Here is a 14,786-nt window from a genome sequence, read left to right as displayed (position 1 = left end):
TATTTTGGAAGCTTTGCCATGTGTTTCTTGTATCCTTGGAGACTATCAAGGAGTAATAAAACTATGTAAGAGGAAGATCTTGAAGAGACTTTATTGGAAAAATCTTTGTCTGTTGTTACAGCATTTGGCTCAATAAGCATCTGCAAAGGGGAAATTATAAGTGACACTGGGGGTTTAGATGCCACGGAGAGGATGCAGCCTCTTGGTAGAATTAGTTACTCTGACAGCTCTGTTGTACAGTTCTGTGCAGTAAGTGGTCCTCAAACCTTCAACTGCTCCCCCCTGCTGACAGACCAGCTGGTTGTCATTCTGAAGCCACAGGGGGAAATCCAGATTCCTTTCAATGTACTGGTTAAAAAACTGTAATCAAGCCTAGTCAAAAACTACATTCAGGCTTAATTTGTTCCCTTATGTATATCGGTACTGATGGAACTCTTATTAAAAGATGACAGGTTTCATTTTGCTCTCTCTGTGACTGTGAGGATTGCTGTTCCTTTAAAGATACTTTCTTCATTCTTGTGGTATATAGGATCACCTATATACCACAAAATCACCTGTACACTTCCAACTACATCATGTATTTCTATACCAACTAAATTATGGCAGAGTAGTAGTGATCTGTGCAGCACTGAATCCATAAGGCACATTGCTTTGTTTGGGTATTCCACCTTAGCTGGGAGAGGACATCTTGCATGACCAGGGTTAAAATATATCCAAGGGAAAATCAGTATTACTGTTAAAAAGAATTAATGATATTTATGGAAGTTCTTGCTAATTATTTATGATTTTTAATAAACAATGAAAAAAAGAATGATGGAGACAAGTAATTGTTTTCAGTGTGTTAATAAGTTAGTGTTGTGTACCCCTTGGCTTGAACCTTATATGAGTCTTTTCAGTGTTTATTTCCTCTATTAGAAAGTCAGTGTCCTACTGTTTGTTCACAAATGATGTTACCATCTCTTGTTTATTTTTCTCCATAGCAGTACCACTATTAATAAGCTTTGTGTTTGCTTTTTCTGCAGAACCCAAATCAATTTCACAGTCGCTATTGATTTCACAGCCTCCAATGGTAAGAATAAAAATAAACATACTGTGTGTGTTTGTGCTGTGTTCAGTTTTAAGTGTACATATGTGTTTGTAGCAGCATTCAGCTGGCACCAACTGGACTTGGGATTCCATTTTGCCAAGGAACAGATGAGAGGCCAATTCCTGTCTAGGAAAGCAGGACAAACAGAACAAATAAAAGTTGGAAAAGCTACATACAAAATTTAATAACCAGAAGCTGTTTAGCTGTTTGCAAATATTTGTGTAGTTATTATTATTATTATTGTTGTTGTTTTTGTTGTTGTTGTTGTTGTAGTCGTTGTTTGGTTTTTTATAACTGCTGGGAGAAAACTTAGAACCCATTAAAAAGGGCCAAATAGTTCCAGGGAGAGTGAGGCTGAAGTGGGGTGAAACTGAGATAAGTTGTGATCCTCTTCCAAAGCTGCTTTCAGAATGTCATAATACTTTTGTAAATTTCATCTTAAAAGTGTATAAATTGCACAAATCTACAAGTTTCTTGCTGCCTTTTCAATGCTGAAGTACAGCTACTTCTGCTAAAATGTATTTAGAACTACTAAGAAACTACTGCTTTTAATACTTATTCAGAACGCTGCATTTTACCTGATACAACTTCTTATTTTTAAGAGAGAAGATTCTGAAGTGATTCAGTTTTAAAGTAAATCTGATCCTTGCTTCAACAGGTAACCCTTTACAGCCAACGTCACTGCACTACATGAATCCCTATCAGCTGAATGCCTATGGCATGGCACTGAGAGCTGTTGGTGAAATAATTCAGGACTATGATAGTGATAAAATGTTCCCAGCTCTAGGTTTTGGAGCTAGACTTCCTCCAGATGGAAGAGTATCACATGAATTTGCACTGGTAAGTAAATAAATATATACTTCTAAAATTTCCTTACTACAACAGAATGTTGGGAGTTAAGTTTGTAGTCTTAAGCAGTTACTGGACAAGTAAGGAACAGAGAATGTGCTAAGTCTTCTGTGCTTACTCTAAATAGCTGTTTCAAAACTTTTCATCATAGTGAAGTTATTTCGCTTGAAGTTATGGAGAGAAATCTGGAGTCAAGAGGTCCCTGTAGGCCAAAAATTGTAATAAAGAAAAATAATGATCTTTAACCTCAGCTGTAGCAGTTTGAGAAACAGATACTTTAAAGACTTCAGACTGAAGCCAATATCTCTAAAGAAGCAAACTAATCATATGCCAAGATAGTATTCCATTATTATTCTTATTATTCTGTCTCATTTTCTGGGCTCTCTGTCTTTAAAGGCTGCTAGTTCAGAGACATAGGGATATCTAAGTGGACTGATGAGTTGATAAGAACAAATCTGAGATTGGTCCATGGGTCAAAATTACAAACCTAAAATCTACCAGGATTTGCCAGAAAGGTGATGCTTGTGACTGGTGTTGGTGTTTTATCTACTTGCTTATTTTGAGGTTTTTGTTCTTCTCAGGGTAGGATAAATTTGTCAGAATTATAGCAAATGTAGGTGTATCAGGGGAGTTCTAATCAGATAGCATCAAAGACATGGCAGCAGATTAGTGACTGTGGATGTGTATTTCTTCTGTCAGCCTGTGCTAGAAAAGAGTGCAACATATCTTACCTCAGGGAAATGTTTTCCACATAGATAGTCATTTAAAACAGGTGCAATTACTCATTTAAATTGCAGACTTTGGACTTTGTATAGAAAGCCCAAATATATTGATACATCTTTCAGTTTTAAGGATATTTCTAAAATTAATTCAGTTACTTTATGAGCCATTGTGATACTTCTACAAGAGAAAAAGCACCACATACATACATACATACATACATACATACATATACATATATATGTGTGTGTGTGTGTGTATTTCCTTCCACCATATATGCACATATATAGGTGTCTCCCACATAATGCTTAGCAGTGTTTTCAGCTCTCTCTTTTAATGTTTTAGACAAATTCTATCCAAAATCCCCTTTGACTGTCTAGATTCTCAAGCAAGTATATGTTGCCTCAGACTGAGGTACTGGCACACTAAGCCAATGAGATGTTGGCATATGAAGGAGGGTAGGATGATTTGAAATGTTTTGAAGCCTTACATAGATCATTTTCCGGCCTGACATTGGTCTGGAATTCAGCTTTTATGTTTGTATTGCCATCTGTAAATAGGTATCCTCATTAAAGAGTCATTACGGAGATAGGTAGTAAAATGCCTACCCTAAGAATTTACAGTACTAGCCATTTTGTGGGCTCCCAAAGAGTAAATTCCTTTCTTCAGTTGTTTATACCACGTCAAAAATAATATTTTCAATGCAGAAATATCGGGCCAAAATAATGAATAGTTTATTGTTTACCTTACACACTTATAAGTTTATGAACTCAGGATCTGGCTATCATTTTTTTTCACATTTTTAAAAGAATAAATCATAGAGCCTGAACTGTGCTCCTAAACGTGCTTCCAGATTTACATCTGACCTGTAATTCATACCTTAAATCCACACAGGGAAATGCCTGTTACTATTGTATGTGTGAAGGAGAGTTTAGTTACGCTAAAGGTGGTGTTTATGTCTAGGAGCCAGTCCTAGAGATTCAGACTCGTACAACCTCCTTACCTCAGCAGTTAACACTCACAAGCAGATGTGGCACATACACTGGGCATTTGTAGGATCTCTGAATAGATCCTTGAATGCTTAGGTCTTAGCCCTTTAAATATGTATGCTGGGTAATGTTCATTAACCTATGTAATTTTTATTTCATAATTACTTATAATGATTAATCATCTCTTGTTTTTGTTAGAATGGAAATCCTCAAAATCCATACTGCCATGGAATTGATGGTGTAATGGAGGCATATTACAGGAGTCTAAAATCTGTACAGCTTTATGGACCAACCAACTTTGCTCCTGTAATTAATCATGTAGCCAGGTAAGCATCACAACAGGTGCTGTGCAGAAACTTCTTCATGTCAGAATAACTGCTGCATATAAAAGGCTGACAGTTACAGAGAAAGGTATTTGTTGACAGTTGTTTTGTTTATTCAGTCCCATAATTACCTTGTGACTTTGAGTAGATTTGAAGACCATTTGCTGGTATTATGCATAATTTAATTGCTGATTAAAAAGAAATGCAAGTGATCCAGTTGACCAGCCTGAGTCAAAATCTTAGCAGAAATCATAAGGAAAGAACATTTTTGTCATGACATGTTCCTTTTTTGTCCTTTAGAGCACAGAATTGTTGCTTCTCAGCTAATACATGCACCTATGAAAAATTTTTATAAGCTCTGAGTTTTCTTAAGTATGTGTAGTTTCTCTAACCTCTGAATGTCCCAAACATCAACAAAATCTTCCAGGTCTCTCTGTGCCAACAATTCCCAGCTGGTAGTGGTACTTTTAAGGCAGTGATACAGCTGTCACCACTGGCGAGCCATGGTGCTGTTATGGAACACCTCATCTAACTTCTCAAAGTAAAAACCTTCCTGTGCTTATAGAAGTTTCTTAAGAAGGATAATGTTGCCTTATTTTGGCAGACAGGATCTTGACTTATAATCTTGAGCTCAAGACCTTGGCAGTATAATACCTCCATGAATTTATATTGGAAAGTGATAAGGCTTAGGTGATTTGCTGAACAGATTTTATTTTATTTACAGACACAAAGAGCTACTGGTTACAAAATAAACAAGTAGGGATGTGTAAATCATTGTACTGGTAATGTTTTATTTATGAGCTTGCAAAATAGCTAATTTTAATAGCAAGAGATATTTATGTTCTATCTGGTTTGCTGTTGTTAGTTCTACAGACCAGCAGAAAATAGTTTGCAAATTCTGTGGGGCGAAGAATTTTCTGTGTCCTCTAGCATGGCTAGATAGCTGATTTCAGCTATTTATTGTTAGAGTTTGTTGGTTTTTCTTCAGATCATACCATTAAAATTATGTATGTGTATTTTACATTGTTTGTCATCTGAGAGTATCTGTCTCCTTTAATCTTTCCTTTGACATGATCTCTTCAGTAGCAGTTTTCCATGTATGTGGCACTCAGTGTCTGCATTAGCCACATTATCTGGAAATCTAACCCAACAATTTTTCTAGCTCTTTCTTTTTCTTCAGAACTGGTCATAACAGCTGAGATGCCTGATCCAGAACTTGGCAATTTATCTCAAGCCTGCTGTTCATTGCAAAAAATTGAAATTTTTGATCCAGTTTTATCAAAGCATTGGCATAAAATTAATTCTTTTTCTCACCAGTTGCTTTTCAGGAATATTTGCCAACTTTTGCAGAATAACAGAAGATTGTTCACCAGTATTAGTAGTCCTTACACTGAACTTTTGTCTAAATATCAATTTGTTGCAAACTTTGGGAGCTCCTCCTAGTAGCAAATCATACTACATTATAGTGGGAAAGCTACATGTCTTCACAAGGATTTCTACTGCATGATCATCCCTAGAGCAATCTATGTATCAGTCCAGTTCTCAGTAACACCATTTTCCTTCCAGGTTCAATTTCTTGATTATTCTGGTGATTCTCATAGACATGGTACTGCCCTGCAGTTACTCTTTGAACCTACTTTCATCCTCAAAGAAATTTCTTCTTTCCACATCCCTTCTACTTAAAAGAATGCCTCTGATGAAATCTCTGTAACCAATGTCAGATATTACTATCCTGTTGTGATCTTGGTATTCTTTGGATACTCTTTAGGCAAATAATGACTTCTTTATCCTTTCCCCAGTTAGAGAGTTATCTAAACTACACCAGATTCAACTTAGTGTCATCTCCCATCTCCCTTCCTCATGTAAGATCTTTCTGGCAAAAGACTTCGGAGATTTTAATCTGTGAAAATTTTGAAAAAAAACATTTCTTCAGTGTAGATATGTAGACAGTGTTAAGTGCTCAGGTAGGATAATAGTGTTTGTTTTACTCTCTCATCATACCTTGTCAATGCAATCATCATTGAAAAGTTTATAAGCAGTGTGGAAAAGGGAGATAAAAAAAAGGTCTCTGCTTGGCAGTGAAAACATGTTCCGTGGTAAGTCTTGCTAATGTCAATATTTAACTATCAGTCCCTACTGCCATTGTGCAAATAGGTGATATCCAACAGGTTCACTGCTTGTATGGCTTTTTTACCCATCTGGATCCTGGGTAGAGGGTGGAAGATACTGACGATCTGTTAGTCAGTTGTGCCTTTCTCCAAACTCTTATAAATGTTGTGGCTGCAGCATTATTTATCAGAAGTACTTGCTTGCCAATGCACTGTGTTATCATCAGAGGATTTTGTAAGTATATGCAAGCATCATGGCCATCATTGAACATACTCTGTTCAGTGAACCAGGTCTTTCATATTCAGTGACCAAAAAAATAGTGAGTTATTTGACAGTCATATTAGGTATTTGGGCATGTATTGAAAAGTATTCCTGTGGCAACTAATTTTTTTCTTTACTGCTCTCTGTACAACTCACTGCAAAGGTTCTACTTCTTGACTTCTTCACAGCACCAAGAGCCTTGATAAAAGTAGGAACTGTAGTGGCTGGGAAGCAGCAAACAGCTTCCCACAAAAAAAGTTCTTCTGTTCAGGCCATCAAATTTAGTGAGGCTGTTTGGGCTCACTCTCTTTCAGGACTTTGCAAACCTTCAAAAGCTGCTCATTTTCAAAGAGTAGTTGCTTCTTGGGTCCTTTGACGGAGGTGGGAATGGCACTGGGTGTATTTTATCTTGCATTCCTGTACAGCACAAGGAGAAGCCAAAGCTATGTACCCTATAGGTAATACCTATTAAACAACTTAGGCTTTCTAACATCTCATAATTCTATAAAGCACATTCTGTCCCTACTCCTTTTGGTAGTGGTGCAGTTCCCATTTTTCACTGATGCAACATATACAGATTATCGATATTGTATTAGTTATGTTTTTTAAATGTTCTCATTTAAAAGTATAAAGTCTGGGTTAGTTATGAATGTCTTTACTTTTGAAATTCACTGTGTTTTTTAGTCCTTGATAGTCAAATTTTACAAATACAGCTTGTTTTCATATTAATTCCTTTTGTAAATGTTTCTTTACTATTATAATGTTGGTTTTTCCTCCCTTAGATATGCTGCTTCAGTAAAAGATGGCTCCCAGTATTTTGTTCTTCTCATTATTACAGATGGAGTTATATCTGATATGGCTCAGACAAAAGAATCCATAGTGAATGTAAGTTTTACTGAAAAATTTAAAATAATGCTTGTAGGAATTAATATTTTAGGCAATAAAGTAAGTGGATTAATAGTTCAGGCACTAGATTTGTTCCATGGGTACCCATTTTTACCAAACAGGAAAAGTTCATTATGCATGAAGATGAAAAGAAAGCAAAAATTGAACTTGATGTAATTAGATAGTGTTCTGTGGTAAGTTTCTCTAACACTGTATGTCTGTATGATTTTGCTCATCTATTTCGTGCCTCCTCCTTCCTCATGCACATGCCACTATGCAGTTTTGCAAACTCTCTTCTATCTTTCTCATAATTGCAGTCAGCTTTGATCCCCCCCCACTTTCTAAAAACTGCTCCCAACTTTCTGATCCTGAATGGCAAGCATACCAATCATCTGATTCCCTCAAAACAGCCCCCTAAAACTCTATAAGTTCCTTATTTCTTAGTTTCTGCATTATTTTCAGTATTTTTCTCTTCAAAACTGCCATGGGTGTAGGTAATATTCTGTATTATGAGCAGGTTCTATTGTGATTTGCCCGTGGGAAATTTCAGTTAAAAGTACACACAGAAACACTCCTAGACATGGCTGGAAAAGATGTCTACGAGTAGTTTGTAACATACCACAGTGGATCTAGTTAACAGCAGAGTGGTGAGTTGAAAAGTCTACATTAAAGTAATTTAGCCTCATGTCCATGTCAGTAGTTTAGAATTAGGTGTCATAGTTTTGAAGACCAACTTTCAGTACCTCCTGTAGAGATTTAATGCTGTTTCAGTTCGTGAGGTGCACATGAAAATGCTACCCCAGTGTTCTGCCTTTCCCTGGGGACCAAGATGCCCTCGAGTCCCAGCCTGCAGCACATAACACAGAGTCTGTGTAATAATAAGCTTGGAAATTCATTCTCTAGCCCAGACTAGAAGTTTGAAACATAATTTCTTTTAGATGAACTGCTTTTAGGTGATGAAAAGACTCAGTGGAGAAAAAAAAAGAGCAGCTCTTGATTCTGACTCACCCTTCCATTTGAAGTCTGTGCATAAGAGACCAGTGAGTGCAGTTGGCTGATACCTTGTAAGATTGATTCATTTGCCACTAAGGCATACAGAAAACCCTTGTTTTCAGGAATAGTTCATTTCAACAAATAATGGCTGTTAGTCTGCAACTGTCTGGAAACACAGCAGATGTGCTGTTAGCTTGGAATGAGTGGAAGTTTGGGAATATTTGCTGTCTTGGTTTTTTTTTTTTTTGAAGGTGCCTTCATTTTTCTGCATGTTTCTTGAAGTGTGAGCACAGTATACCATGACAGAACTAATTAAATGCTATTCAATAGCAGTTTTTTCAGTCTTAATAATATCCATAATACTAAAAAGGGCAATGATGTCCAGTGTAACTTGATGTGTATAAAACTCAGAGTATATTTCAATTTTAACATTAATTGTGCTTTTATGCATCTTTCTCATTACAGCATATATGTCAGACACATTCTGTTTTATCAAACTTTTTAAAGGTTATGCTGTCATTCAGAAATGCTAACAGTTAAGCTTATATGCAAAAGTTTAACTCTGTCTTTATGCTGTCCTTGCCACTTACTGTTTTGTATTTCACTGTATCACAATTCTGTGTCTGTGTGAGTAGGAATCTATTTAAAGGATACTTTCTTTACAATCAAACAATAACATTCTAGAAAACAGAATTTTCTGTACTAAGAGATCAGAAGGTGTCCATGTATGATTTTTTTGACTAGTGTATGCTCTGTTTAATGTTTAAAATGACTGTAGACATTTTACAGTTTATTAGAATATCGCAATAAGCAACAGAATTATCAGAATTATCTCAGTAAGTTGTCCGCCCTGATATTTGCTGAATGTTCTTTAGTTTTAGTTGATACCTTCTTAATCAGAGGCAGATTCACATTATTTCTATAAACTGATGCTATCAGGGCAGGAGAGTCCAATATTTAAGATAGTGTCTTTGTAATTTTAAGGATTTTACAGAGTTTATTCAGAGAAAACTAGATATCATCTTTGAATGAAAAAGAAAAGTAAAATTTAAAATCTTACCACAGGCCAATTCTATATCTTGCTTGTCTGTGGCATGGATGATCGACTAGAGTAAAATGTCATTAATGGGATAAATGTAACATACATATTGCTCAAATAAATTATTTATTTTCTTATAAAAATTGGTATAAGAATATTCAAAATAGTGTCCCATAGTTGCAAGCAGCTGTGTAAGATGAAGAAACAGCAAAGCACATTTAAATAAATGTCTAACCTAATGTTATTAGATACATATTTGCAATTACTGTCAGTTTACAAAAGTTTCTAGGAGAAATTTGTCCTCTTAGTTGTCATATTAGTATTAAATGCTAACATAGTTTGTTGTTATTAATTAGCATCCTATATGATTCAAAGGCTTGGTAATGAAAAAATAAAATAATCATGTTCCTTTCTATCTTCATCCAAGATGTTTTGTACCATTTAAGCAGACAGTTTACACCACTCAACATTTTAGGGGGAAAATTGTTCTTTAAAACATAATTTCTGCATATTTTTTGTTGACTTTGTTCTCAGATCTCCTATTATTGGCATTAATGTAATGCATTAAACCTCTTTTTCTTCTTCTTTTGAAGGCTTCAAAGCTTCCAATGTCCATAATTATAGTGGGGGTAGGACCAGCAGAGTTTGATGGTGAGTGTTCTAGTGGTTTTTCTGATTTTTTTTATATTTGCTTACAATTTAGTAATATGTAGCTTTTCAAAGAAATATTGGTCTTTAAAATAACATTATATGAAGCCAGGAGCGAGTGCTGTTGGCATTTCCAGCTGGATTGATTGATTGATTGATTGATTGATAGCTTGGTGTGATTACAAGTTACCATGTGGAGCTGTGTAGCCCCCTCAGGCTCTCTCTTCAAGTCAGAACCATATGGGGGCTCAGCATTTACAGTAAAGTAAGTATACTCAAGAAATGTTAAATTTCTTCAACACAAATATTTAGATGCCTTATGAAGTGTCAGTTGAATGGAAATATTGATCTTACTGCAGTAATAAAATCTTGAGAGAAAGAAATACATTTGAGGTGATCTGGATTAAACAGGGTTTCACTTGGTAACAGAAGTGAGCCCTACTGTTCAGCAGCATTGACAGAATATTACAGCAGGAAAGAAATTACCAGGTTGTTTACATATTCTTTCTATGATATTCTGGAACACCATTCCCTATTGTAATAACTAAGCTGCTTCCATTATTTGTATTAATTTATTAAGTATGTATCACTGCACTCTGAAGTGTAGACATTGTGTGTGTCTGTTCCTCAAAGTCCTAAATAATTTCTTTTTAATTCTAGTACATCTGGTTAGACAGTATGCCTTCTGTTGTACATGAAATATACTTAGTACTACTGCCACAGATGTTTAGTGTTCACTAATGACTGTACATGTTAATTTTTGTACAAATACTCTAAATGTAGGAAAAAATAGGAAAAAACAAGACAAATTATTTTATTTTAAATTTATTTTATTTTATTTTATTTTATTACAAGCATTATTCTTATGCTGTTTGGCAAGTGGTATAGTAGTCACAATTTTAAGTATCTTATTCCATGAAGAAATTGTCCAGGTGAACACTTACACTTTAGATGATTGTATGCCACAATCAGTGGCAGAGAAAGGACAGTTTATATTCATAAATGCATGTGATGGAGATTTGTAAACTTCATTTGTACTCCTGAGAATTCAAACATAGTCCTGTGTTACTTACCATTCTCTGACCCCTCCATTGCGTTTTCCCTTTCTCCCTGTTTATCTAGTCCCTGGATTTGCCCAGGCTCCCTTTCTCAGTCAGGACATGTTCCTGGCGTGTCGTCCCTCCCCCTTTCCTAAGTTGGGATTCTGTTTGTACTGCAGGATGCACTTTCCATCTTTGGAGCCACAATCCCAGTGTGTACTGCCTCAGTGAGATTCACCCTGAGGCGAATGCCAAGTCTGTGGTCCCTCAGTGCCCAAAAGGACAGAGGAATTACTTCTATTTACAGAAATTCCTTCTGGAATAAACAACAGACTCCGCGTCTGCTGTGCATGCTGAAGAAGTGTGCCTGCAGGAGGGTGATGTTTAGGGTGTCTGGACATTCGAGTGCCCCTGAAACTTCAGTTGTGCTCTAGAGAGACCAAGCTGCTCCTCTTCAGATCTCCCTGTTCCATAGATCTCCCAGCCCCTGGGGGATACCAGAGGGGTTCTTAAAAATTTAAAGCTTGGGTAGATGACACATACATTTGGCAGAGCTTTACTTAAAGGATGTGAGGATGACTGTAACAGGTCACAACAGAAACATTTTTGCCCAGTATTCTGTACCTGACATGGCCATAGGTAGTTCCCTAGAGAATGTTAAGAACAGACTAAGCAAATTTGATATTTCCCTGAATATTGGTTTTAGGTTGGTGTTTCCTGGGCAGGATGCGCTTTATGTCTGTTTTGAATTTTTTTAGTGAAACTCCTTCAAATACTTGTTCAGTCTCCTGGTTTAAACATGTGTATGTTTTTGCAACAGCATCATCAGGCAACGTGCTCTGCAGACCCACTGATTTGTTTCTTTGAACAAATATACTATGTTCAGCTTGGCTCCTGATGGTGTCATTTATACTTTCTAGTTCTTGCTTCAGAAGAACTAGGTTTTGAAGTGTTGGTTTCAGTGAATTTAGCCCAGTTTGTAAACCCCTGAGAAGCTGAGGTGCAGGGCTTTGGTTTTCATAGAACACACTGAAAGAAGGTTTGTAGAACTGCAGATCCAACATCTCAGCAATAATCTGAGATCCCAAATCCATCTATTTCAACACTGACAAGAGAGCAGGTACATCTTTCTACCTAGAGTAGCTTCCAGGTATCTGGACAACAGAGTTTTCCTGTATCCTGCTCAGAATATACAAGAAGAATTGCCCAATAAATTTAATAATTCTTTTAAGCACTCCTCATTCTGTAGCATTAGAAGATACTGCTTTTTCAGTGTGAATGTGAGTTATTACCTCTCTGTGCTGTATCCTCTGCTATCTTCTGTAACAATAGCTGTTGAAGACGAATTCTTCTCCACCTCTGAAAGTATATATATATTGCCTTACAAAACCAGATATACTTGCTGTTTTGAGAGATGAAAGGATAAAAACTTTGTCATAGTCTGTTCTTTTCTGAAGGCGACAATAAAGATAAAAGTATGTATTGTCACCATGAGAAAGTGCAAAACAGCTACAAAACATGATGTATTTTCTGATGCAAATGATCTTAACAGAGTTACATAAAGAATTATTGTTTTTTTATTGCTCAAAAGTGTAAGTTGTCTGAACTTTTTCTCAGTAAGATGATTTTATTGTGTACCTGAACTCAGGGTTTTTTTGGTTGTTTTTTTTTTTTTAAGCTATGGAAGAACTGGATGGGGATGTAGTGAGGATTTCATCAAGAGGAAGGTTTGCAGAAAGAGACATTGTGCAGGTGGGAGAGAAAATATATTTTCATAGATAGATTTTACTGTTCCTCTTTGTTTTGAATTCTCATTTCTATCCATATTCCTACCTTTCATTTTACCTTAGCACTGACATACTTTATCTTGAGGTGTTTATAACAAGCTCAGAAACTCTCTATGATAGCTCTAAGCCTTTTTATAAGACACAGTAGTGGATCTGCATTTGTTAGGAAATGACCCCTAACTGGCAGGACATTGTTATAAAGTTTTGGTATTATACAGCCGTGGCAAAGAGTTAGCTATTGAAAATTTGGAGAAACATGATGTTTCTAGAAAAAAATGGGTTCTGGCTAAAAGTAAATCTTATATAGAAGCCATATTTCCTGGTAGTGGCTGAATACATTTATAAAATAGAGTATTTAAGTTGGAAGGGTCTTAAAACAGACATCTAGTGCAACTGCCTGGCCATTTAAGTACAGGGCTGACTAAAAGTTAGAGCTTGTTAATAAGGGCATTGACCAAATGCCTCTTAAACACTGATAGGCATCCTTAGATTCAAACCTCGTCTTAGACCTGCCATTTCTTCTTTTTCCTTTATTCCTCCTATTTGTCAAACTTCATAGTGTTCACTTATTTTTCCTCTTACTTATTTGCACTTATTTCTGTTCAAGACAAGTTGGTTTTGTATATTGTTGTTTAAGAGAATATATATAGAGGAAGAATAAGTGAGCCATATAAATAGTTCATACTACATGATAATTAAGGTCAGATAGCAGCTGATGAACTTTGGGATATGTTTATTTTTTTTCTATTTATATCTGCAGCAACTGAAACTTCAAAATGTGTAATGTTACAAATACTGATACGTGAATGTTTAAGGATTGGTAACTGCTGGTGGATGTAATATTTCAATCCAAGGACATGTTCAAAACATGTATTTGACACCTGATTTTATAGTTTGGTGTTATTAGAATACAAAAATAAGGAAAGCTACATAAATATATGGAAATTAAAATGATCACAACTCTTTTTTCAGTCTTCTTCAGTCTTCTTGCATACTACATTAAAATTCCCTCTATTTTTTTTTTCCTAATGGGGATCAAAAATGAGCATAAGATGACAGAAATTAAATTACCCTCACACTCTTTATGGATATACGTTAAAGAAAGTCATGGATTCCTGAATTCTAGTAGTTGAGAAAGATACTTTTTTCATTTTTGCAACATACAGCGATAACAACTGATGAGAAAGTGAGATACCAAAACTCTTAGAAGAGTAAAACATGCTGGCTTCTTTGGTCATTGTTGTCAGATTTGAAAGTAGGGGTAATGTAAGACAGCTGAACAGGAGATAAGAAATTGTTTCTCATTTTGTCAAAGTCTTTATAGTGTTCCTTGATGTCCATATTGGGCTGGAGAGGGGCTGTCTGTAATTTGTTGTTCTGTAAATGTCAGTGCTTTCAACAGAGCAGTGTGTAGGGTGGACCCCAAAATAGTATTTCTGCAAAGCCCTCTGTGCCATGTCAGATTTTTTAAAGCTAATTCAGGTATCTTCTGGCAAGCATTACACTTATGTTTAAATGCATTTAAATATAAGCAACATAATTTCTCTAATAACAGCAGCCCAAAAAGCTTTAAAGAGCATAAATGGATAGAGTTCTAACATATAATAAACAAGATTTGTGAAAATGCTTTACATCAGAGATTATTAACCTGTGCTGAAAAAAAAATGCAGTGAATACCCTTCTGTATTTCTTTGGAATTCATTGCATATCAGAATTGCAATAAAACGTTTATTTATTATTAATATATTTTAATCAGAATGTTGTCCCATGCCGTATTGAATTACCCAAGACAGTATTGTTTTGTGCTCTTTTTCTGTCTAAATACTAACAAATATTTACTTTATAGACTAACTAACTAAATAAAAAGGGATTCTGTCGAACCATCTAAATTTGGTTTGACCTTTATTTTGTATCTAGCAGGCTGAAACTGATTTGCTTTATAGAATTAACTACTCAAATAAAAAAGTTTATATTTTTTGTGTATTAGGTTAATTAAAATTAACTAATGAAATTACCAATTAATTCTAACAGTATTGTGAAATATTTTGATTAAATT

At 35.5% G+C, this 14,786-nt stretch overlaps 1 protein-coding gene across 4 annotated transcripts in view; it reads left to right on the top strand.

Moving 5' to 3' along the window:
- CPNE8 (copine 8) overlaps positions 1-14,786 on the top strand; it is a 70,971-nt gene that overhangs the window by 52,872 nt on the left and 3,313 nt on the right. For 3 of the 4 annotated variants that reach the window (XM_053978597.1, XM_053978596.1, XM_053978599.1), the window contains 6 exons: positions 1,023-1,069; positions 1,746-1,927; positions 3,844-3,971; positions 7,121-7,223; positions 9,849-9,906; positions 12,622-12,695. In XM_053978597.1, coding sequence (XP_053834572.1) covers positions 1,023-1,069; positions 1,746-1,927; positions 3,844-3,971; positions 7,121-7,223; positions 9,849-9,906; positions 12,622-12,695 — 592 coding nt within the window. Of the gene's footprint in view, positions 1-1,022; positions 1,070-1,745; positions 1,928-3,843; positions 3,972-7,120; positions 7,224-9,848; positions 9,907-12,621; positions 12,696-14,786 lie in introns of those variants that run through there. The other variant, XM_053978600.1, reaches the window with a different exon arrangement.

The sequence above is a fragment of the Vidua macroura genome, chromosome 5, assembly GCF_024509145.1.
Source record: "Vidua macroura isolate BioBank_ID:100142 chromosome 5, ASM2450914v1, whole genome shotgun sequence".
In the NCBI taxonomy this organism is placed as follows: Eukaryota; Metazoa; Chordata; class Aves; order Passeriformes; family Viduidae; genus Vidua; species Vidua macroura.
This window is presented reverse-complemented; position numbering and strand designations above follow the sequence as displayed.